This window comes from Zosterops lateralis (assembly GCF_965231275.1).
Source record: "Zosterops lateralis genome assembly, chromosome: Z".
Lineage (NCBI taxonomy): Eukaryota > Metazoa > Chordata > Aves > Passeriformes > Zosteropidae > Zosterops > Zosterops lateralis.
This window is the reverse complement of record NC_139800.1, coordinates 34068122-34092756: the sequence shown is the minus strand read 5'-3', so window position 1 is coordinate 34092756 and position 24635 is coordinate 34068122. Positions and strand designations below refer to the sequence as shown.

The 24635-nt window shown below is 40.8% G+C and overlaps 1 protein-coding gene across 1 annotated transcript; it reads right to left on the bottom strand.

Moving 5' to 3' along the window:
• Positions 1–4188: 4188 nt before the first annotated feature.
• ACER2 (alkaline ceramidase 2) lies at positions 4189–23757 on the bottom strand (the record flags this gene model as incomplete). The annotated part of the gene is made up of 6 exons (XM_083884154.1): positions 4189–7367; positions 8101–8238; positions 12131–12268; positions 16036–16177; positions 17038–17152; positions 23650–23757. The coding sequence occupies 6 exons, from the start codon at positions 23755–23757 to the stop codon at positions 7181–7183; spliced, it is 828 nt and encodes a 275-aa protein (XP_083740280.1). The 3' UTR covers positions 4189–7180.
• Positions 23758–24635: the final 878 nt, after the last annotated feature.

The window sequence follows — 24635 nt, the reverse complement described above, 5'->3', positions numbered from 1 at the left end:
CACAAAGTCCACAGGGGATACAGAGATTCACTTGCAGCCCATGAGAAAAGTGCTCACGCTGGAACAGGTGGATGTTAGAGAAGGCTGTGGAAGACCTGAAGAGAAAGAGAGAGAGAGAGAGAGAGAGAGAGAGCCCTTGCTTCCAGACTAGAGCAGCCTATTTTTTGAGGACTGTACCTGATGGACGAGTGACCCATGCCACAACAGTTTTGAGAAGACTGTTTGCCTGTGGGGGGAACCCCACAGAGTAGCAAAGGCTTGTCTCCCTGGGTGAACAAAAAAAGATCTCAAGCGAGGAACTGGCCAAAACCACCATGTCCTGTCTCCCTGCACTGTTGGTAGGAAAGAGGGAGTGGCTGAGGGGAAAAAAGATGTTTTAAAGGCTTATTTTACTTCTCATTATCCTCTGACTCTGTTAATAATAAATATACTTTATACTTTTAAATTGGAACTTGTTTTGCCTTTAGAGTGTTTTTTCTTGCAATCCTTAACTCATGAGCCCTTTGTTGATCTTTTTTGCTTGCTACTGTAGCAAAAGAGAGTGAACAAACAACTTTCATGGGTACATGGTATTTGGCCAATATCAAACAACACTGACTTAACAGAACCCCTTGCAACAAAATGAAGTGCTATACTAATGTCAGGTAGGAACCCTGACCTAAATATACTTGAGATAATTGGAATAAGAGACAGAACTGCACTACTTTTCAGAATGTTTTGTAAGAAGCTTTAGAGTTGTAGATTCACAGAATGGCTAGGGTTGGAATGCACCTTAAAGATCTCATAGTTACAGTGTCCCTGCCCTTGAGTGGGATGCCTTCCACTAGACTAGATTGCTCAGAGCCCCATCCAGTCTTAAACACTTCCAGAGATGGGCCATCCACAGCTTCTCTGGGAAACCAGTTCCAGTGTCCAACTACCCTCACAGTAAAGAAATTCTTCCTAACATCTATGCCAAGTCTATCCTTTTTCAGTTCATTCCCTCTTGCCCTGTCACTACATGCTCTTGTAAATAGTCTCTCTCCATCTTTCTTTTAAGTTCCCTTCAGGTACACCACAATTAGGTCACCCCAGAGCCAAACAGTACCAATTCTCTCAGCCTTTCCTCATACGAGGGGTGCCCCATCCCTCTGATCAACTTGTTGCCCATTCTCTGGAAATCTTCCAACAGAAGAAAATCTGTGCTGGGGACCCAAGAGCTAGACACAGAACTTTGAGGTATTTCCCTGGTGTTTCTCTGTTGGCTCCTCTTACCCCTGAAGTCTCTGGCTCATCTCTGTAAGACTGCAGGTGTGCTCCAGCACAGTTCAGACTCTCAGGGCCCTTGCCAGCACCCTGACCCTCTAACATTTGCCTCTCAATCCACAGCTTGCTAGGGACAAGCCTAATATTGTCCCACTTCCTCATCACATCTAGTTGAAGGCTCTGCCAGTGAGCCCTGTTGGTTCCCAAGTAGACCCTCCTCCTTTGCTGAGAAAAGCAAATCCTATCTGACGTCAGCATATCCAGTGCTGTGTGGGCTTTTCCATTTTTAACAATTAGCTCAGTTAGTTAGAGAGTAGGGCTGATAACACTATGGTCTGATCCCCATACAGGCCATTTGTTTAAGAGTTGGACTCAATGATACTTGTGAGTTCCTTTCTAGTCAGAATATTCTGTGCAATTTTGTGTATTCTGTGCTCTCCAAACAGACTGGCTTTGTAAAGTGTCAGTCACAGCAGATTTCCATAAGCATGATCATGGCTCACTTTTGTGTTCCTGGATACACAAATTTCAATGACAATTACTTTCCAGTAATGCTCACAATTATGCTCTTATTGGTGGTATTTCTCTGCAAGTGCAATCAGGCCAAGCACTCATCTCTACCTCTGCCAACAGTTCATTCTGTCCAGCCCACATGCACAGCAACAACAGGAAAAAAAAAATCAGTGTCCGAGACTCCAGACTGTCACTACCAACTACTCCATATCCCTCTCCCAAGGCAGGATCCACAGTGTCCGTGTCCTATACAAATGCCTACAACTTCTCCAATTTCTCCCTAAATATCTATCTTCATGAAGAGATAAGAGATATCGACCCTCCACAGTCTACTCCTGTGTTTCTTGAACCTGCCCTCTTCTAATTCCCTGAATCTTTGCACACTTTCTTCTACATACTTGCATCATGTCCATATCTATCTCACACTGTTTTTCAAGGCTAAGTCTTTCTCCATACATGCATTTTGTTTTTTCCAACTGCTAGTTATCCTCATTGGTACTCTCTGAAGGAAAGGATTACTTTCTGTCTTACAGGATTTTTTCAGTATGATTTGGGGTTTTTTCTCTTTAATGAGGTGATGTCTTATTGTATTATACTTGGCTCTTGATGCACACTAATGCTTCAGTTCTTGTACTAAGAACTTCTCCTTTCCTAGTTATTCTGCATTCAGCACTGTCAATAATAACTGTATAGGTTTAATACGTTGTTCTTACTCTATTTTGTTCTTGGGTCTTTTTACAACTCAGCCAATCACCTTTGGATTTTAGACTTTTTCAAGGTATCCAGATCTCAAGGTATCCAAATCTTCCCAGACTTTATCTTTAGCTTTTATGTGGGCACTGCTGGGCAATTGAACAAAAGGTAACCCAGGAAGGATTTTCTCCTGAGGTCCACCTTTTTTTGATTTTATAATGGACCACCTAAGACAGCTCAGGAACAGCTATCCAAACACTTTTACACAAATCCACAGACAGAATTTCTATCAAACACAGATTTTCTAGCACTTTATAATAATGTCCTGTCAAACCATGCTAGAATGCTTATGTGTCAAAATCTAATAGTACAGGTTCTCCTATAGCCACAGCAAATACCCTGTTGTAGAAGAAAACTAAACTAGGTAGACACAACTTGGTTTTAACAAACTTGGTTTTAACACACACCTACTAACCTCCTCACTACATGATGGAAGTTTACAAACAGGTTTTTATGGATCTTGAGTTTGCGGCATGGAAGTCACCTCCTTCAAACTGCAGCCTTTCTCAACTTCCACTGTGTTTAACTGACAGCCTGGAATATAGCAATACAAGACATTGTCGACCAACCTCTTGGGGGAGTTTCTGCCCTGTAAATTTGGAGCAAAATGTTGATCTCTGTCTGTTACACAAGAAAGTAATTCCTCTATCTCTGGAACAGAAGCAAGTGAAATGCCTTCCATGTGTAAGGAGCTCCAGATGCTGTAGCTGGTACAAGGCACAGGAAAAACAAATCCAGAATCTGAGCACTGCTTTGATTTCCTTCCTGGGTAAGTTCTCTATTATCTTAATAGCTTGTCTCAGAGGCCTGGCTTTTCTACCTGACCATCTTTTGCACAGTTTGTAGAGAATTACCTCCAAGGCTCTTGCCTCTATCAGATTTGGACAAAATAAGCATAGAGCTCTGAAGCTATCAGGGAAATGCAGTGGTATCATGATGCTCTTCTCGTTTCCATGGGAAACAATGTCCATAAATTCCAGCTAAGAGCAGACTGAGTGACACAATATATGAGCCAACCCACCAGCTGTTTTTGAATTTTTAGCAGCTACAGACATTAATTCTGAGTGAGTAACATTCTTGAATATAGCTATGCTTTCACACAACAGCTATTTCCAGCTCGATTATAATTGCTTATGAAGATCCATGAATGTCTCAAAAATGGTCTTTTACATGAAGTGAGAGGAACCATGGTAAAAGGGAAGCAGGAGAGGAAGGGCAGGTGTAAGGGCTACTATATAGCCACAATCTCACTCCCTTACATTGGAAGCGCAGTCTTAGATAACATACACTGAAGATCTCCACTTTGTTCTCCCAGATGTACTCACTCTGACCCAGTTTTGTCTATTTGTGGAAACATAGGCCACTCATTTTTAACCATTCCTGCTACTTGTGTTTGCTGATTCATGGGCTTACAGTTTTCAAGTATTTGTAATAGTTGCAAAAATCAGTTTGACATGCAAAGTAATCACTATCTCATTAATTAATTAATTCTCTTCTATCTAATGCAGTTTCCCTCCTCAGAGTCAGAATTGCTGATAACTGTGTAAGGGAAAAAATCCTTATAGTTCAAGGCATACTGGCAGCTGCATTCTTCTCCACAAACATGATGTATGCAAAAACAAACATTATTTACTCCAAATACAGTTTAATGCTGCAAAGTATTACATGTTTTCCACAAACATTTCATATACAGACTTAAATGGAGATGGAAGAAACCCTCAATCCTCTGCCACTCCTTACATAGTACATCTTGAGTTGTTAATGACTGTGAATTGGGTGTGTGCTACCACTGAAAAGTAACCATTCTTTCTTAAAAAACCTGAAGTTTAATATTAAAGGAATGATGAATATTGCATGTCAATACTTACAATATGCTCAACACAGTACTGCATCCCACTAAACAGACTAAAATAGTAACTGAACCTAAACACTGGGAACTAAGTCACTTCCTGCCAGCAGGGAAAGAAAGCATTCTGGGGCTTTAAAACCTGCAGGTGCATATAAATCACTTTATACTGCAATGTAATACAGCTCCTTGGGCATACTTTATCAATCTGTATGATCCAGTGCACAAACTCTTCTGTATGCCAATCACATACTTCTTTGGGTACTAATATGATTGTGTAGTTGCATTCTGTACAACTGAATCTTGTAAAATGCATGTCTTTTATTTATTTAAATAAGTGTAACTATTTTCAGTTATATAAGTTAATACTAATTTCATGTAAAGTACAATAGCTAAATCTAAAAGTGGTGAGCTGCTGCTACAGAGGAACACTCCAACCAGTTCCACTGTGAAGCTTTGAACACATAGTGATCTTTGTTCACAAAATCCCTCACGAAGGGTAAAAAAGGCTAGATATTAGATAATAAAAATACAGGAGATGATTCTTGGCCTGTTATCTGCATTAATTTACTTCTTCAATAGCTGAATGCCCTATCGAGATTTTTTTAAATTACAAAATTACTTCTTTGTGAGCAGTCAGACTCTGCAGAGTATAAGACAGCAATTGACAGTAGATTAACTAGAGCCCTTTGAGTCAGAGGTTGCTTTCAAGCAAGATATTAAGTAGAAAGGCTCCAGTCATTTTGAATAGTACATTATGTCTGCAGTTATTAGGTTCCCAGGTAATGCTGAAAATAACTTACTTACCATAACATAATAATTTAGCAAACACTATCAAAAGGTCTTACTCAAAGTAGGGCCATGTTAAGCATCAGAAAACTTAGCTGGGTTCCAGCCAGCAATCCTATCTGTAAAAGGATCTAATAATAGAACTTTTAATACCTGAGAAGTGTCTGAAGTTGAGCATTTCATAATCAGGGGGAGAGGAAGAAAAAAAAAAAAAGCTGTGTTTCAAAGAGTAACAAACATCACTACATAAATTTTTACAAACAGGTTTTATACAAAAATTGTATCAGTGTGTGTCAAAAAAAAAAGATGTTTCAGATCTATTAGCAAGTGGTATAAATATGTAGTGTTCCACTGGAAAGGTTTTATGCTGCTTTTACCATCTGGCAGTCATCTGACAGTAGTCTACTCACCGATTTTGAAGGTCTCATGAAAAAATCATATCTCCCCCTAACAATTTGCTTCAAGAGTATCAGCATACACCTTACTTCTTGCTTTCTAAGCATAATTTTTTATACAAAAGTTTTAAAGGTTTTTAAATGCTTGAAGATTAATTCAGCACAAAGTTCTTGCTAAAAACCACTTTCATAAAGATGATACTGTATAGAGAACATTTCTGCACAGATAAAAAACAAGTACAACATGAGATGTAAGCAAAAGAGAAAATCATATTTCATGGTCTAATACTAAAAAAAGAAATTACATTTATTAATAAAAATGTATATTCAAAGCCTTATCCTGCTTAGAGTTCTGATATTAGAGTTCTGAGGAATGTGAGAATTTTTTCTCCAAAACTGCAGCTATTAGCAGCTACAATTGTTCATACTTGAAAAACATGCCTGCACTTTGCACCATTTTTTAAAACAGGCCTTATATTAGTTGCTTGCAAGAACTATAGCCATTACTGAACCTCAACACCAATAATCTTAAGACTAAATGGGCCTAGGCATCCCATATCTTTACAAAATGGAGAAAAAACACAGAAAATCAGAATCTTTTGCAAGAATGCAAGACTCAATATCACATCTCATTGCTCAGTGAAATCTAGGTATTCAGCTTGGTTTTTAAGCAGTTATCTACTTTTTTCCTAAGTATAACCAGTGGAGTGCTGGACTATTTTTTACATCACTTTGCAATGAATTGGTGAGAAGTCAACTCTCAAAATTAGACACACAGCTAGACACCTATGAGCTTTCATAATTTAATCACACTGTCAATCAATGCTGACCTGAGATCTTACTGAAGGTAATGTTCACACTTCTGTGAGCACTTCAATGTCAAATTCAAGACTGAACATGTCTCAAGAGGTAGAGAGGGATTTCTGTGACATTTCTGCAAGAAGGAAATGTGCAGCATACAAGTATGCACAGGACAGTGAAAATATAATAAAATCCTTGAGCTCCTACCTAGTTTTAGGGACTTCTGTCAGCTCCCTCTGCATTTACATTGCCCAAGTGCACTTACAGAGTAATGCAGCTGCAAACACTCATCTTCTGTTGTACTTGGGAAAGCAATCATGTATTCTGTGATCCAAAGCAACACACAGCCTGGGTGCCACACCAGGCAGGGAATAGCACGGGCTTTGTGCACACTCTTGTGGCCATGTGTAAGTGCAGCAAAATCAGAGCTAAGAAGGACACAGGATGGCATGTAGGCATCTTGGACTGCCTTCTTTCACAAAGAAAGTTACAAAAGAAGTGGATTGAGCACCAGTAGATTCCTACTACAAAAAGATCATTCCTTCACCCTGGTATTGGAAAAGAGCTCTTATCAAGAGGAGAAATGCTACATCAAAAACACAGTGCAAAAAACAAAGAAGCCATTTTGTTACTTTAGTGTTCAAGTGCCCCCATACTCCTGCTTCCTCTCTCTTCTTTAGAGAGGAATGAACATGCTTCCATCCTCATCCTATGACACTTGAAGAGCTGCCTATCTTAGGAAGTAGAGAAAATGCAACACTAGTCATTTATCATTATATAAATATTGTCTGTGCTGGAATATAACTTGAAAATCCATCCCCATTCCAAGGATCCAACTTCATGTAATCTTCACAGATGTTTTTTTGTGTGCGCAGAGGAGGGTGACGTAGGGAACTCCAATGAATGCCCACCTTTCACTGGGCCAGAACTTTATGACAGGGCCCTGCTCAGGGATCTCCGAGGCAGCATCAAAGTAAGCAAAGCAGACACATCCCAGATATGCCGCAAGGCAAATTAAAATGTGCCTGAGAATAGCCACCCACACACCAAGAAAGAAAGAAAAGGAAAGAAAAATGAATCAGTAAAATAAATTCAGTAAACAACTGTATCACCATACTTTAAAATCAGTCTTGTCCTTTACCATCTTCTCACAAGGCCCCCATTGGATTCCTGTCTGTCTTTTGCATGGAGGTAAAGAATATAGATAACAAGGAAAACTACAAAGCTGAAGTTTATCCTTGGTCTAAACAGGCTGCAGCTTTTTGGCTTCTCTGCACCTTCAGATTTGTGCAGAAATGCTGAGATATGGCATCTCAAGTAAGTAACCATGATTTGCTGGGTGGCAAAAGAGAAAAGCCACCACAGCCCTTAACTGCTCCTTCACATCACCATCATTAATTAACCACTAATCCTCATCCATCGTGAGGATTACCACCATTATCAATGGCAGTTTAAGTTTTCACAGTCACAGCTATGGTCTTCAGTAACCAGTATAGCAAGGAATTCAGTTACAATTAATGAACATAATGGCTTAAGAACACAATCAGGCCAAAGAGACTCCTAGATCTGCCACCCTGAATAGCAGAAAACTTGTACTTCTGCTTATATGGACTTTAAAAAGCTTTATGGACTTATAAAATCTTACCATTGATTCTGTCTAGAACTAACCAGAAATAGCCACCAAGCAGCACAGAAGGGTAGTGTGGTGAGGATGAATCACATTCGAATCAAACTCTGGAGTTTATACACAACACTTACCATACACAATGCAAATAGGGAAAGTTAAATGAGGACCAGATCTCACAAAACACTTTGTCACTGATCCAGCAGAAAAGTGCTAGCATCCACCAAAGCCCTGAAAAGAGACCCAGTTTGTATACACGCAGGTTTTCACACCTAAGGAGAAAAACATAAATCAATAGTTAAAAACAATGCCAGACACATATCATTAAAATTACTCCACCACAAATGTACTTAACTGATGAATTTAATTTACAGTAAGTCTGGCTCCGATGCAAGGCAGAGGTAAGGTAACAAAACAAACCTTTTTATCAGTACCTGTGTTTTGGGTATTGTCTAAACCAGTGTACCAATGGTGGGCAAATATCAAACTATTCCTATACCTAGGGATGGGTGTTACTAGTGATTAGTTACACATGCTGTTCATTAACAACCAGCCATGCAGCAAATGCTCAGATTTGTTCATATTTGTTACTGTACAAAGACTTCTGTTAACACTAAGGCATTTATATTCCTCCGTGAGAGGTACTACTGTTCCTAACAACACTAAACCATGTACCTAAGCAGATACGCATATGAATCAATTTTGTTTATTTGATGGATAAAACTGGACTATTGAGATGAGTATTTGTGTATTCTGACAAAGGAAAGGGTGTGTGTATTGAGAATATGAGGATTCCCTGGACATATCTAAAAGAGATAAGCACATGCAACTGCATCCTACTTAAGACAAGAGGTTTGGCCTCCAACTTAAGACCTCCTTTAGACAGGACCTAACTACCTGAATACCAAGAGGAAAAGGCAATCAACCTGCATGGTTCAAAGAATTCAAGGCTGCAAAGAGAACTGAAGGCTTACCCAGTATAAGATCAGCCATAGCAATGGTATAGACTGTAATGAGAGGTTTCCTCAGTACCACCATGGTGTGCTGCAAATTACTTCTATAAACAAGATTAGATATTGTAGGGTGTTCTGCAACGGACTAGTTTAAGGCAGAAGAATCACAACAGGAAGAGCACAGCCTGCTCTGTAATACTCCTGGGTTTTCTGAGATCACCCATCATGGAGTCTTCAGTTTCTGCAGTAACTGCGCTTCAGATGAGGGGAAGACATGCTTGCTGGAGAAGCAAGAGACTGCATAGCCACTGCTTTTACAATTAAGAGATACAATGCAAATACCACCTGGACATGTAGCCTTTCTTTTATTTCTCAACAGATATGGACACTGGTAAGAACTAAACCAAAACTTGTTAGCTGAGGGTCTAAAAGACACATTCATCCTATCCTATTCTATTCTGAAAGAAACTGGATCTCACAAATCTTGTACTTCTATTTTCCCTTTCATCCACATAATGCACAATGTTCTCTGTTTAACAAAAACCAATTATTCAAATATCAGCATTTCTGCAAACAGTCATTTGCTATTTAAGGGACGCCTTAAATATACACTTCCAGCAGCAATACCTTCTAATGTCTTGAAATCCCCGAAAAGGCGTTCCAGCTTTTCTTCAAACCAGTGCAATGTTGATTGATTGGATTTTACACAGGTATCTCCCTTTCTATCCTAAGAAATATTTTAAACTTTTAACTAGCTTAACCTTTTAGTCAAGGGAATAAAGGAACCTGCAATAGTGAAGCAAGACTCCCTCAAACAGTCAGATTTCTAGTAGAAGAATCAAATAATAATGGTCAGAAACTAGGATAAACTTTCACTGCTCAAGACTCAGAAGTCAGCTAAGCAACAATATTCTAGCATCTATCTGCATAGGGAGTAAGTTATATGCCTGATGCTAACTCCCTAAATACCTACTCATTTGACGACATTATAATCTCCATGGCTTGGACTAGGCAAATCAAAGGATATACATCCGATACCATCTTCTAGCAGATATTTTTCTTGTTTTTTAAGAAACACAGGAATGGATTTGTTGTGACAGAAATGAGAATAAAGTTCAACAATTTCTTTGTCTTTCAAGGACACTTGACTACCTTCTGCTCTTTATGATCACATCCTACCCACAATACTTCCCAGCCATACAACTGACCTTACCAGGTCCACATATAAGAATGTAATGCCCTTTTGTGACAACATTATCTCCTCATCAAAGACAAACATAAGCAGAAAATTTTCATTTAAAAAAACAGTGGTTCTGATTCCCCAGAATTCTGTACAAAATTGACACGGTCTAGAATAGGAATATCAACAAGGAGTTTTGGTCTAAAATACCAAAAACTTCAGCATGGAAAAGAAGCAACTTTTCCCTTCTTCCCCAAATATCTGTTTCACAGAAAAATTTCCACTGCAGCCTGCCAGACTTGGATATGAAGTCTCCTCCTGGCTATGGTAGCACAGAATGGAAAAATACCAAACCTTTTAAATAATGCTTAGATTAATTCTCCCCCTGCACAAGGGATGAGATGACTCCTTACCTCTCAGTTTACAAGAATGTAACCCTTTAAATTTCAAAAGGATCAGCACAGCTTAAAATAAAAGCTTCTTATTTGCCTTTTACACTAGGAATTCATCCACAAATATCAACAGTATTAAACCATCCCAGTGCACAACCAGAGAGGGCCCTATATCACTTCTGGTCCCTTTTTATTCACCAGTTGAAAAAGAAGGTCTATCTGTGTCCTTAATTCTCTCTCTAAAAAAAAGACCAGGAAACTACAGACATTTTAGTAACAAATGACTGTCCTGGGGGGACTTCATGATGCTGGATTTCCTCCCAAATCTGTCCCAAACCAGGACAATGACCTGCAGAAAGAGTTTTAGAAAACAAATACTTGTAGGCATACCAATTCCTAGATTTGAAACAACAGTACCCAAACTTAGGAGACACTAACAACTTGTCCTTTCAAGTTTCTCAGGTCTTCATGCCTGGAAAATTGATATGGAACTGACAGAGAATTCACAGATTATCCAGTGCCACAACCACATGTCCCTTTGCCCTGTCAGTAGTTCCTTTGTGCTGCCATCAAAATGAGACACCACCAATACTGTTCCACTACTGAACTTGTCCACAACCAATTTGTATTGTGTTTCCAAGTGTCTTTGATCACAAAAAATACACAGAAGGATGTCTAACAAGAAAATACTCATTAACACCTTTACAAAACATTGCTTGGAGAGGCTTCCATTGTACAGCAGTGGAAGATCAGGGTAATGTAGCAAACAGAAAAATCTCTATTCTAAGAGACACAATCAGAATGAAGACATTTAGTTCTAACTTGTTTTGATGGACATATGCAATATATAAGAGCAAGCATAAGTTGTAAAATCTTTGTCAGACACTGGAGAAGAGGTGAAAAAGGACAAGTTCCAATGCTAGTGCTCCCCTGGTCCTTTTCACAGTGGATAAAGAGATGAAAAAAAAATCTCTGGACTGCTGCTGGTATCACTGTCACAGAGGAACTGTCTAAAATGTTGAAATGGGTCTCGGGTTCTTCTCTATTTGCATTATGGTTTTATGATTTCTACAGCCTTGACTGACACCTATCCTCCAAAATGTAGTGATTGACCTTATCAATGTCACTCTGACTCCATCATATTTTTCATATCAAATGAAATGAAATCAAGTAATTTTCATATCAAAGTCATGCAAGACTCACAATACAACTTTGGGAATTGGAACATATTCCACATGTGCTTGGGCCTTGCTCCATATTCCCACTAGCATCCAGACTGCAACCATGCCATCATCTCACCCATGTGCACACTATACAGAAAAAATGCTGTCTATAAAGCGAAACCCAGGCCCTAATTTCACAATAAATAAACAAATTTGAGTTAAATCAGGTTTCAGCAAGATGTATAATGCAGGAACACAGAAAATATCTGACCTACTATAATGTCCTAGGGAAAAGAAATCCTTGTCAAAAAATACGTGAACTGCCAAGCAAATTTATACTATATTTGCTCTTCGTGTGGTAGAAGCACTTCTGATCTGCTGTCACAAGCACTGAAGCTGGATCTAGTGTATCATCTCACAGTGTCTTAAGGATCTGAGAAGGCAATGCTGCCTGCATTCAGAAGAATTGTACTTACCTCTTCAACTCAGCAATGAGTAAAGCTGTGCAGGGAACTCCCAGAGTCATTAGTGAGATGTTGTTAATGGCAGGCTTAATGAAGGCCAGGCAGGTGGTAACTCCAGACAGGACACCCACAGCAGCTTTAAATCGGCTTCTGAATAGAGTTTGTATGGGCAGAAAAACTGCTTTAATTCAAAACTTTAATCACTAAACCCAGAAATTTCAATGTTATTTTAATAATGTAACAAAATTTACATCTACCTCTGCACACAGCACTGTACTTCCTCAAAAATGTTCTATCTCATCATTCTTCAAGATTTTAACATGGATTTTAAGGATATTTTCTTATTATTAATGCCTCAACTTCTACAGCTATGTTACAGTCTACTTTACTTTCCTTTTTCTCTTTAGAGCCTTCAAAGATACTGAAACTTACATGCTAAGTTAGAACATTTCCTTAATCAAATTTAACAGCAGGTGAGAAATTCTCAGTCTTTTTTATAAGACTAAGATTTGGTATATTCTTAGCAAATATGAAATCACTATTGCACCCTATGTAGATAGCCTGACAATTTGTAAATTAAATATATGTTAACTGTTGTTTAAACTTCAGGTTTGCACTTTAAACAACCCACATCCAGTCTATGCCTGGGCTATGGCAGGAAGATGATCACTATGCTGCCTTTTAACTACTGGCCTATTGCTTTTTAAAACAGTTGTTGTCCAAGGACGGCCTTCTATGTTTGAAAGAGGCTCTCAATATATTTTTACAGTATCATTCCATGGCCACAAGTGTCATTACCCTCACCTAGGCTCACTCCATTTGCCTTTTGCTTTAAAGTTTTTCTTTCTGCTAGCAAGCAACAAGTAACTTAAGTAGGAAGTTCTGATCTGACATGAATGTCCTAATGAATAAACACATCATAAATTGGTCATGATAGATAATAACATTTTCAGCACTGAAAATGCAAAGTGTGATGAGGATGAAGAAAGTGAAGAGTACAACTGTGAGCACACAATAGACATAATAGTAGATTAGTCAGGCAAAGTGAAAAACTCAGATTTACCAAACCTGTTCTAGGTTAGGGTTTTGTCTTGGGTTACAATGTAAGGTATGCATTCTATCACCAGCTATGGCATTTTCTGATGAGGAGTTAATAGTCTGTCATTTGCAACAGCTGCCCAATGCAGCTCAGCCTAAAGCAGGGCCGGCTCATGGGTCACCAAGGACTCCCCAGAATATGTCACAAAATTACATCATCCCATTTTGAGATACCCCAGCCCAGGGAGAGGTATCTAACATTCCCACCTGTATATAATCTGGGGATTGGGACGCCACGATACCACCACTTGCTTCCCAGAGGACAAGAGCTCCCAATAACCACCACTGAAGCTCCAGAGAAGGACCAGACCTTTCTACAGGATCACTGATTTGACAAGACAACATCCATCACTCCAATGAGACTGCTGCCACCACCCTAACCAACAGGGTGTCTGGTCGTATTCAGACTTTGTCAGCTTAAGACAGTGTTTCTCTACTATTGCCTTTATTGCAAATTTTTCCTATTAAATTGTAATTTTGACTTGGAATCCCTAGCAAGGTATTTGTGTGGAGTTAACTCCTCCTGCTGGTTTGCTTTCAAACCAGCACAGGTTGGCTGCCCAGAGTGTCTGCATACTTCAGAAAGGAATCCAGACCTTCCCTATAAAGTAACTGTCTTGACACATTCTCTGAGAAGTTGGCAGGATACAATAGGATCTTTCATCTCAGTATTTACAGTTTTAACACAAAGTTAAACAGAGACAGTATTTCACCCCAGAAGTGTTATTCCTTAACAGCATATTGGTCCATACTTGGAACCTACCCTGCAATACCAGAAGACACTAATTTACAAAATGTAACCTAGGCTTCTGGGGGCTCATTTATAGAGTCTACATAAATTACACATAAATTTAGGACTCTGAATTCTTCACTTGAACTGAACATCTAAGAGTCACACAATAAACCAAAAGACACCAGTAAAGCTTGTTGACAATGTTCTGTAATAATAGTACACTGTAATATGCAGAAATACTAAATTCATACCAAAGCAACAAAGCCATTAAACCACACAGAATCATAGAACATGCTGAGTTGGAATGCACCCAGACGGATGAAAATCTCCAATTCCTAGCCCTGCACAGCATCATCCCCAAGAGTCACACCATGTGTTTGAGAGCACTGTCTGAATGCTTCTTGAGCTCTGTCAGGCTGGTGCTGTAACCACTTCCCTGGAGAGCTGTTCCAGTGCCCAACCACCTCCTGAGTGAAAAACTTTTCTCTAACATCCAACGTAAACCTCCTCTGACTCAGCTTCAGGCCATTCCCTCAGGTCCTGTCACTGGTCAGCACAGAGAAGAGACTGGTTCCTGCCCCTTCTCTTCTCCTCATTAGGGTGTTGAAGACTGGAGTGAGGTCTCCACTCAATCTCTTCTTCACCAAAATGAACAAACCAAGTGACCTCAGTCATTCTCATACAGCTTCTCCTCCAGATCTATCACCATCCTTGTTACCTTCTTTGGATGCTCTATTACAGTTTTATAGTCTTTCCTATATTGCAGTATCCAAACCAGCCCCCAGCACTTGAGGCAAGGCTGCCCCAGCTCAGAGCAGAGCAGGACAATCCCCTCCCCTGCCTGGCTGGTGATGCTGTGCGTGATGCACCCCAGGACAGGGTTGCCCCTCCTGGCTGCCAGGGCACTGCTGGGTCAACTTGCCACTGACCAGGACCCCCAGGCTCCTCCCTTTCCATGCACCTCATTTCTAAATCTGTCCATACAACCAGACTTGCCTTATCCCAGAATGCAGCACTTTTCCCTTGTTGAACTTCATTTGGTTTGTGATTACTCTCATTTGTGGAGGCCTCTCTGCCCTCAAGGGATTTAACAGCTCCTCCCAATATAGTGTGGTCATCAAACTTATTTAGTATTCCTTCCAGTCTTGTGTCCAAGTCCAAGTTATTTATGAAGATGTTGAAGAGAAATGGGCCATGCACATAGGCTGAATACAGTAATTAAAGTACACTCTATCCAGTGCAAGCTATTTTGAGGTATGGTGAGTCTAGGCACCAAACTTCTCCCCATGCATTAGCAACTTCTAATCTGGCATATTGCCAAGAAAAAAAAAAAACCAAACAAAACCCCTAACAATGAAATACACAAACAAACTCAAAAAACTCCTGCAGAGAGTAACAGTGTAAGAGGGCAAAAGGCAGCAGTCTTAGCAATCTTCAGAGGGAAAAACATTGATGCTGCAATTCAAGCCTCTCCATTACCTCAACATCTTTACTGCATAAAAAAACAACATAATGTTTTTATAGGGGGGCAAACCTCAACCAAACAGTTTAAACTGGCTACAATGTATTTTTTTAAACCTGCAAGAAAAAGAAAAAAATCCCTTTGCACAATAGGTTTCTAAAGACACACTCAGCCTAAGAAGACCTAAACACCATCCTTAACCACTGTCTTAAAAATCAGATGAACATTCAACTGACTTTCATAGGTTTACTTGTATATATACACTTCAGGATATACAAAAGGAAGAGTGAAAGATGGCTTCTCCTACATAAGACATAAGTTATATAAACTACTCAACAAATGTCTCCCTAGAATCAATAAGAACAGACAATTCCAGAGGCAAGTAATTTCATCTAATCACCTGAAGTTACAGGACACATATCCCACTACCAGTAACTGCTGACTCAGGAATTTTGAACAAAATGGGCTGAATGCGGTACAAGCAACTGGAAGAGAATGGAGTAAGAAAAGACAGCAGTGAGAGTGGTGAGGTTGATAACTTCGTGCCATTATGTGCAGGTTTAGATGTGAGCACAATAAGTTTCAAAAAACATGAAAGCATACAATGTATCATTGTATGATTACCTGTCATTTCGAAAAACTCTGGGCAGATATCTCCTAGGGAACCACATGGCAAGAGCACACATCAGAACCCAGAGAATAGCCAGCTCATCCAGCATCTGGCCCAAGAAACTGAGGGTGGCATGAAAATAAACAGATCCAATCCCTGGAAGAATGAATCAAGAGACAATATTATGAACAGCTAGAATACCATAATAGACTTAAACACTCTGCTCTTGCTTAGAACTTCAGAGGAAATGGTAGCTACCATTTGGTCTAGAAAAGGTGATAAAACTCATCAACTTTATTAAGAGGCAATCCAAGTCATCATACCCTCATTAATCATGAAGAAAACTACATCACAAAAGTACATTACAAAAGGAGAAGTAGTAGATAAAAATGTTAACTCCTACTATAAAAGATGTGCATGATGAAACATCAGGTGGAAAAGTATAAAGCAAAACCAATTAAGAAATAAATGCCAAATGCTGCTTTGGAATTTTCTCAATAGCACAAGAATGGGTAAGACAAAAAAAAAAGCAGCATCTGATGACTACCCCATGATACAGATTTACAGGTGGAAAGTGTCACACTACCCCAGAGGGCTCTGATTATCCCCTTGTATGTGCCTCCAAGAATGAAGAAACTTCAGAATCTCACATCTACATCCTTGGGCCTTCTCAGTACAACAAAAACCCTACTCCTCTCTTGAGCTGCACTTGCACTTCAGCTCTCATTTAAGCAAAGAGAGTCAGCACTGCTGTAGAGTAAACCCAAACACAAAAAAACAACAAAGGGTACAAGGAATAATTGGAAGGCAACAGAACTATGGTCAAATTTCCCACCAACCTCAGTTTGCAAAAGGCATTTTCCCTCCAGAAACCATGGCTGCTTCAGCTTTAAGCAAGTACAACGAAATTCTTCTGTAGATGTCAGGATTTAAAAAACAGTCAAGTACAAGCAGGAAAAATGGATGTTCTCTCTCCGTTTATATGAGCTGTGGCAAACACAGAGTAACCAACTTACCAACCACGACTAGCAGAATCCATATTAAATATATTCCACTGTTGAAGCAGATCGCGTATTGACGGAACAAGCACATACATATGGGTGGTAAGACGAAAAACAAGACATTGCTTATCTAGGAAAAAAAAAAAACAAGGCAGAAAATAAACAAATCTTAAATATTAACAGGTTTTCTATATTAACATTTTGTCATTCAATGAAGCCTGAGTTCAACAAATTATGATCCCCTGCTTCCGCCTATGCTGAGCTGTTTTCACAAAAGCATCAACTTGTTTTGTTTAATACCATTAAATTAGTAACAGCATAAAAACTTTTAGCAATGTAAAATGTAGTTAGTCACAATTCAAGTCAATTCTCAAAGGAGTTTTACTGAGAATCTGCATTCAAGACTGTGACAATTCAGAAGGTGTACAATGAGGCATTGAAGACTGTAGTCAAAATAGATAGTGCTGAGATAATGTAGCTAGGACTTCCCTTTTGCTAACAGAAGCCAGACTGAAGGAACTGATAAGGAACTGATAAATCATGGGAGCTGTCAAACTAGAGCTTCTGCATCCTGAATAATCAATAGGCCCTATGAACACAATACAATCATAAATCAAACAGTCCTGGGAAAAACAGGATTTAGCTGTCACAAACACTAAAGGTTAAAAAGTCAGAGCTGAGGAAGACAATCTTACTTCATCATTTTGGGACCCCACCCTAGACCACTGACCCATTTCAAAGAACAAACTACGCATGCTTAATGGCTTTTTGGGCTAATTACCATACGAAGCGGGGAATGGGAGGTATCAGAGCTATGAATATGCATTTGTAGTTTGTGTATTCAATACTTCCGTAGATAAAAGACCCTGTGATGATCTGTAAATTGCGCGTGTGTTTCTGGGAGCTATCCCTCACGCTGCCCGGCGTCGTAATAAACATACACTTTCTAACTTTAAACTGTTAGAGAGTCTTTGTCCGTCATAGTTGGATATTGGTATTAGATCAATGTCCTTAGTTTTTTTAATAAATCACAAGATCAAGCTATTGCAGACCAGTGACCTGTCTCTAAATGGCTATAAAGCCTAGCATGGAAAAAAGCACTAGAAGTACTGGCACTAGGCGGAGCTAGATAAGATTTGAGGAAGTCAATTTATTGAACAATAGTTATTGTCTGGAAGGTCTGAAATGCAACACTAGGCTAAAAGAGTTAGAAGCCTTTTTGTGCAGGGTAAAGAGCACCTGGAGATTTAAGTCCTTTTACACTTCAATTTTTTCCCTTGGTACTTCACTACAGAACATGGTTGAAAACCAGTTATAGGAAGGTGGGAATGCTATAATTCAGATCATTGCTGGTAGTTTTTTTTTTAATATAATATGTATTATTTTAATGAAGACATGCTTTCTGTTTTTTCTTGCTTACAAACAGCCTAAAGCATGATTCTGTAAATACTGAAAACACTTTACTATCAATTAGCAGGAACTGTCTCTGTAGTAGAAATCACTTTGTTCTTTCCAGGAGCTGCCAGGTCTGAGGGCCAGCAATGGCAAAGAATCTGAGCAATTATGAAAACAGACTATTGCTGCTTCACAGTGGGCCAAAGGACAGGAGGAGTCTCCAGCCTCAGCTTTCCCATGTCTACCTGCTTAGCCCAAGCACAAGAGAAAATCACCCCCAGCAACACTCCTCTCAGGCTGATGTATAAAACAACTCTGGGTCAAGAACATTCCTTTGGGACAGATCACCTCTTCACAGAAACTTACAAACTGGTACTGACAATAATGAAAATTTAGTGGAGAAATAATTGAAGAATAACAGGATTTTTTTCATTCAGGTACTGTTGTCAACCTCTTAACGGGGTCTGAGAACAGATTTTAAGAGGTAGATGAAGTTGTTTTAACTCATGTAAAGCAACCTACACATTCAACAAAACAGGTTTACCTGAGCAACTTTCATTCACAAAAAACCCACACAGACTCCATTCAGCAGAGACTGTCTGCAAAGTTGTGAATACAGTCAGGGACCAGGATCTCAGTACATGATGTGCTGGTACATACACAGAACAGGAAGACTTCCCTCACTCCGAAGTAGGTAGGAAGCATATACAGTGACAGCAGGGATGATAGAATATGAGTAAGTCCTCTGGGGGCCAGGAAGTGGCCTATGCATTTTAGGCTTTTAGATACAGTTCGGCCAAAGGGAAGTGTCCAGGTGTGAAAATAAGTGGTTATAAACCAAGTGGTTTGGAAGTAAACTTTTCCATCTCTACAGCTGAAATCAACCATGATGAAAATCAGAACAGGCAATCACAACCTATCAAAATTTGGCTAGAAAGTCCTTATTCCACCTAGGAACAAGATGGCAAAGGACACATTAGATTTACTTACCACAGGTGTAGCAACGTAAATTTATACAAGTGATTAGCCGCCAACAAGGGAGCAGTTCTGTGCTATGGTAGTGCTCCTCTGGCAATGAACTCCCACTCATGCTAAGGTCCTGCCTGCAAATGCAAGAAACCCCTTGCAAACTGGAGTCTGACTTGTACTCTTTACAGTGGCCATCAGGAGGATTTCCTAACATCTCAGAAGCTGAAATAATTGTAGTACTAAAAATTTCAATATTAAAGTATAGCTTCAGAAAATATGGCTTCAGAAAGTACACTGCATGTGCATTTTTTATATTAATACACAACTGGCCTCCATGATTTGGTAATGTACAATTCAAACACTTTAATAGTTACAGTAAGTGCAAAAATTTACATCAGTAGTACAGAAGATTTCCTTTGGCATCTGGAAAAGGCAATAGTTAAACATTATAGTTCTGGAAATAGGCAGGCAGCCTTTCAGTAACAGTCCATTCTTTTGGCTTCATACAATTCTGGACCTTTAGTCTTAATTTTCAATTAATTATATTATAGAAATTCAGGACATAGGTCTGTAGGACAGAGCGAATGGGCTTGCTTAGATCATGATCACACAACTTCACTCATATCTGGCCACTGTCTTGATACAGTATGTTTCCTGCAGTCCTACCAAAGCTCATGTATTCATCACTATTGATTACATTTCCTTGAGAGCAGCTGCAGCAGAGCAGAGCAGCTACTACAGAAAAACCTACTGCACCATGTCTTTCTGAACTAAAAACTGAACTAAAGTAGCTCTCAGTAACATCAGAGTGTGTGTATCCTCCATATCCTGCTACCTAAACATGACATTCTTATGCACTAAAACTCTTCAGTGGTAAAAAAGATGCAGTAGGGAGAGTACAAAGCATTCTCTCACACTCCTAAGACTACCTCATAACTTTTTAAAACTTTTATTTCCATGCCACTAGGGGACAAAAGAAAAAGAATAAAACCCTGGCAATTCCCTTCATAAATGGAAATTACAAGCACAACTAAATGCAACATACTAAATTGCTAAGTACTGACTCTCTCAGCCAACAAGAAAAAAAATACTGTTTTCAAGTATTTAAAACAAACAAAAAAAATCTTTTACTTCCTAAATACCTCTTCACAGAGAAAATTATTTTGATCATGTGACGGCATTTGTTATGGTCTGCAGTAGGGTTACACTGTGTCAGAACACATTATTTTATTAATTTCAGAAAAAAGATATATTTTAAATATATATATTAAAATATATTATATATATTTATTTATATATATATATATAAATACACTTTTTTATTAAAAAAGTGTTCCTTCTATTTGAGCTACAGAGTGTTTTGTGGCCTCTTTACTGGAAAAGTTTAAGACCTGAATCACTTTAGCTAGACAAAAATAATTTTAAGTCTATCTTATGTATGTTTTAAAAAATTAGTTGATCCATTTATACAAAACCTCTGAACAGATTTTTCCTACTGATTTAATTTTGTTGAGTGCTTTGGTTTAAGTCTCACCAGAATAAGTAATTAAATTTTTAAAATATACATTTCAGATAAGCTGCTCCAGTTTTGTGCTTACATGAATATTGCGTGAGACCTCAACCATAACTCTGACCTCAGTCATGGCCGTTTAAAGTCTGGATTAGCAAGGTTTTAATCTAAAGCTTAATGACCCAGATGCCAGATTCAGGTCTGCTGAGGAGTGCTTCCTGGAACTTCAAGGGTGTTTGAAACAGTCAGAACAAACTCCCTCTGGAAGCAATAAAATTTAGAAAATTAGAATAAAATTATTTAAATAAATGCCACCTAAGGTACATTTTAGAGTAGGGCTAAAACTTCGTAACTGTCCTGTGAGCATCTGTTTTTTTGAGGACACAGTTGCACAACCCCATCAGTCCACTGCAACTCACTGTTTTAATTTTCAGAAGTTGCTAATACAGAAATCAAGCCCTAACAATGACTTGGTATTACTGAGCCTAAACATGACTACCCTCAACACTGCCTCTTTTTCTCCTCCTCTTTCAGTGTACAGCTTACTGACTCGTACACAGCTGCCACAACACAGCAGGCTTTGAGATAAACTTTCTTCCGTGTCTGTCCACCTGTCTGAAGCCTCAGTTATTCATCTGGACACAAGTGCAGCTTCTAGCATTTTGACAAACTTCTATACCACTGCTAATCAGCTCAGTACAGTGTTGTGATTTAATCCCACCCAGCAACTAAGCACTGCCCAGCTGCTTGCTCACTCCCTTCACAACAAGATAGGAGAGAAAATCAGAGGGTAAATGTGTGTGAGAAAACTTGTAGGGGTTGAGATAAGAACAGTTCAATAGGGAAAACATAAGTTGTTCACACAAGCAAAGTGAAATAAGGAATTCATTCGGCACTCCCCATGGACAGGCAGATGTTCTCCATCCCCAGGAAAGCAGGGCCTCATCACAAGGAACAGTGACTTGGGAAGACAAATGCCACCACCCTAAAGGCCCCAAATGCTTCCTTCTCCTTCCTCCAGCTCTACATATTGATCATAATGCCATATGGCCTGGGGAATTCACTGAGTCAGACAGAATCAGCTGTCCCAGGTGTGTCCCTTCCAGAAGCTTTCTGCACCCCCAGCCCACTTGCTAGTTGGGTGAGGTGAGGAGCATAAAAGGCCTGAGTAACCCCTGTACAGAAGTAATGAAAACATGCCTGAGTTATCAACACTGTTTCCAGCACAAAACATCGCCCCATATCCCTGCCTATGAGGAAAATTCACTCTACCCCAGAATAAGCCAGCCATACAGTAGAAGGATACCCATCCCCCCTGCATAGTTGGCTACAAAACACATTTGCTGCCTTCGATAACTTGTTTATCCTGGCCTTTTCCTCCCTTTGTTTTTGGTTCTTGCACAGTGACATCAGACACACAAAAAAAGCCGACAATTTCCCTCACACCCCTTCAAAATTCCTCAGTGGCACGGATCAGCTACCATCTTTAGGACTTCGGCAGTTAAGTACAAGAAAAAAACAAAAAACAATGTAACAATGAGCTAACAAAGTTAGCAATGTATACAGTGCATCATGGAATTATTTGTTCTATGTATGCAGAACCTCCCGTGATACGAACTCCAGAGGGGGAAGCCAGACACCTACTTCTTCTTCCACTATTGGCAGTCAAAGAAACACGGCTTGAAAGGGAAAGACAGCTCAGATAAGGATGGAATTTGGGAAAAAAAAAAAAAAAAAAAAAAAAAAAAAAAAAAAAAAAAAACCAACTGGCCACTTTAAAGTATAAAAGAGACAAAGCAGAAGCTCCAACTCCTCATTTGTGCGCACATCACCTCCTATAGAACAGAAACTGACAGCATTTGCAGGTTTGCCCCTGGAAAGGTGATTTTCATGGAAGGGCAAACAACCTGAAAGCCCAACGGATTATCCCCTCTAGTGGATCTGGCACTGCCATTCTTCATATCAACAGGATCTCAGGAGCATTGCTCCCTTTCCAAAGTGTGTGGTACAGGGCAGTCTGGCTCTGCTGCTGCGGTTGTTTTCTTAAGTTCTCTCCAGCAGCTGACAGGTACTGGAAAGCTGCAAGAGGACTCGTGAGTAAACCATGACTAACTGTAAGGAGGCAACAATTACATTATTCCTCTTCCTTCTCCTTCCATTCTTCAGTTGCTTTCTTAAATAGGTATCTCCTCCTCTTCAGAAAATACACTCCTCACTTCATCCTGCAACCTAAAGGCAAACTCTCCATGAAAGCTTTGCCTTCTTGGAGCCAAACATGTTCGGGAGAAACACAGTTTTGCCTCTGAAGACCAAGGTACTTCTTTATCTTGATCCATCACTGCCATGCATGCCCATCGAGGCGCTGACACCTGTTTATGCAAAGCCTACTAGACCAGGGCAAGCCAGCACCAAAAATTCGGTGCTTGGCCACCACAAGTCTCGACAAAGACGAAGACAGGGCCTGCTGCACACTACTTACCGGTAATAGTACGACTAGTAAACCTCCTCATTTTATACCTTAAAAACTAGGTAAAAATTCCTTAATCTTAGGCATGCCAGCAGCCGGAGAAGGAAAAGAAGTCGACAGCCATGTCAGGCACGCTACAGTGCCACAGGAAAACCCCGCAGGGGACGGAGCAGGAGGCAGCACAGCGTCCCGGGCTGCAGGGACCTGCCCGCCGCCCCCGCTCCCCCCGCAGCCCCCGGGGCCGAGCGCCGCCGCTCCCGCTCCGCCGGGCACCGCCGCCACGCACCGTGTTGTAGAACTCGGCGATGGCCGGCACGATGGTGTAGTTGTCCTCGCACCAGTCCACCTCCGAGCTGCCGGCCCGCAGCGGGTCCCACCACAGCAGCGCGCCCATCGCGCCCGCCCCGCCGGGCTCGGCCCTGCCCGCCGCGCTGCGGGCGGTGACCGCGCCCCCGGCCCGCCAAGGGGCGGGGCGGCCCCGGGCCGGCCCTCACGGGCAGAGCTGGCGGGCTGAGCTGACGGGCAGAGCTGACGGGCGGAGCTGACGGGCAGAGCCGGCGGGCGGAGCCGGCGGGCAGAGCTGACGGGCGGAGCTGACGGGCGGAGCCGGCGGGCAGAGCCGGCGGGCGGAGCCGGCGGGCAGAGCTGTCGTCCCGCCGCAGCGCTCGGGGCCTGTGCCGGTAGCCTGTGCGGCAGCCGGGCAGTGGGAGCGGTGGTTCCCCGCTCCCCGGCACACCCCGCTTGAGCAGCCCGTGCTCCCACCGGCGGGGCAGCACGCCCGGCTCCCCTGTGCGCTCAGAGAGCTCTCACACGGAACCGCTGTGTGTGGAATGCACCAGTTCGACCACGGGATCCACGGCAGAGTCACCTAAAGCAGGTGACACAGGTGCACGTCCAGGTGGGTTTTGAATGTCTCCAGACAGGAGACTCCACAAGCTCCCCAGGCTGCTGTCCCAGTGCTCTGCCACCCTCAGTGTAAAGAAATTCTTCATGTTAAGGTGAAACTTCCTGTGTTTTAGTTTAGGGCCATTACTCTGTGCTGTGCCACGGGGCACCACTGAAATTTATCTGGCGCTATCCTCTTGGCACCCGCCGTTACGATGTTTCTGAACATTGATTCTGGTCTTCTCCAGACCAAACAGGCCCACCTCCTGCAGTCTCTCTGCATAAGAGAGAAGCTGCAGACCCCTGACCATCCTTACGGTCCTGCACAGTAGGACTGTCTCTTTCGTGCTGCGGAGGCCCGAACTGCACAGTGTCAGTCCGGGCCGT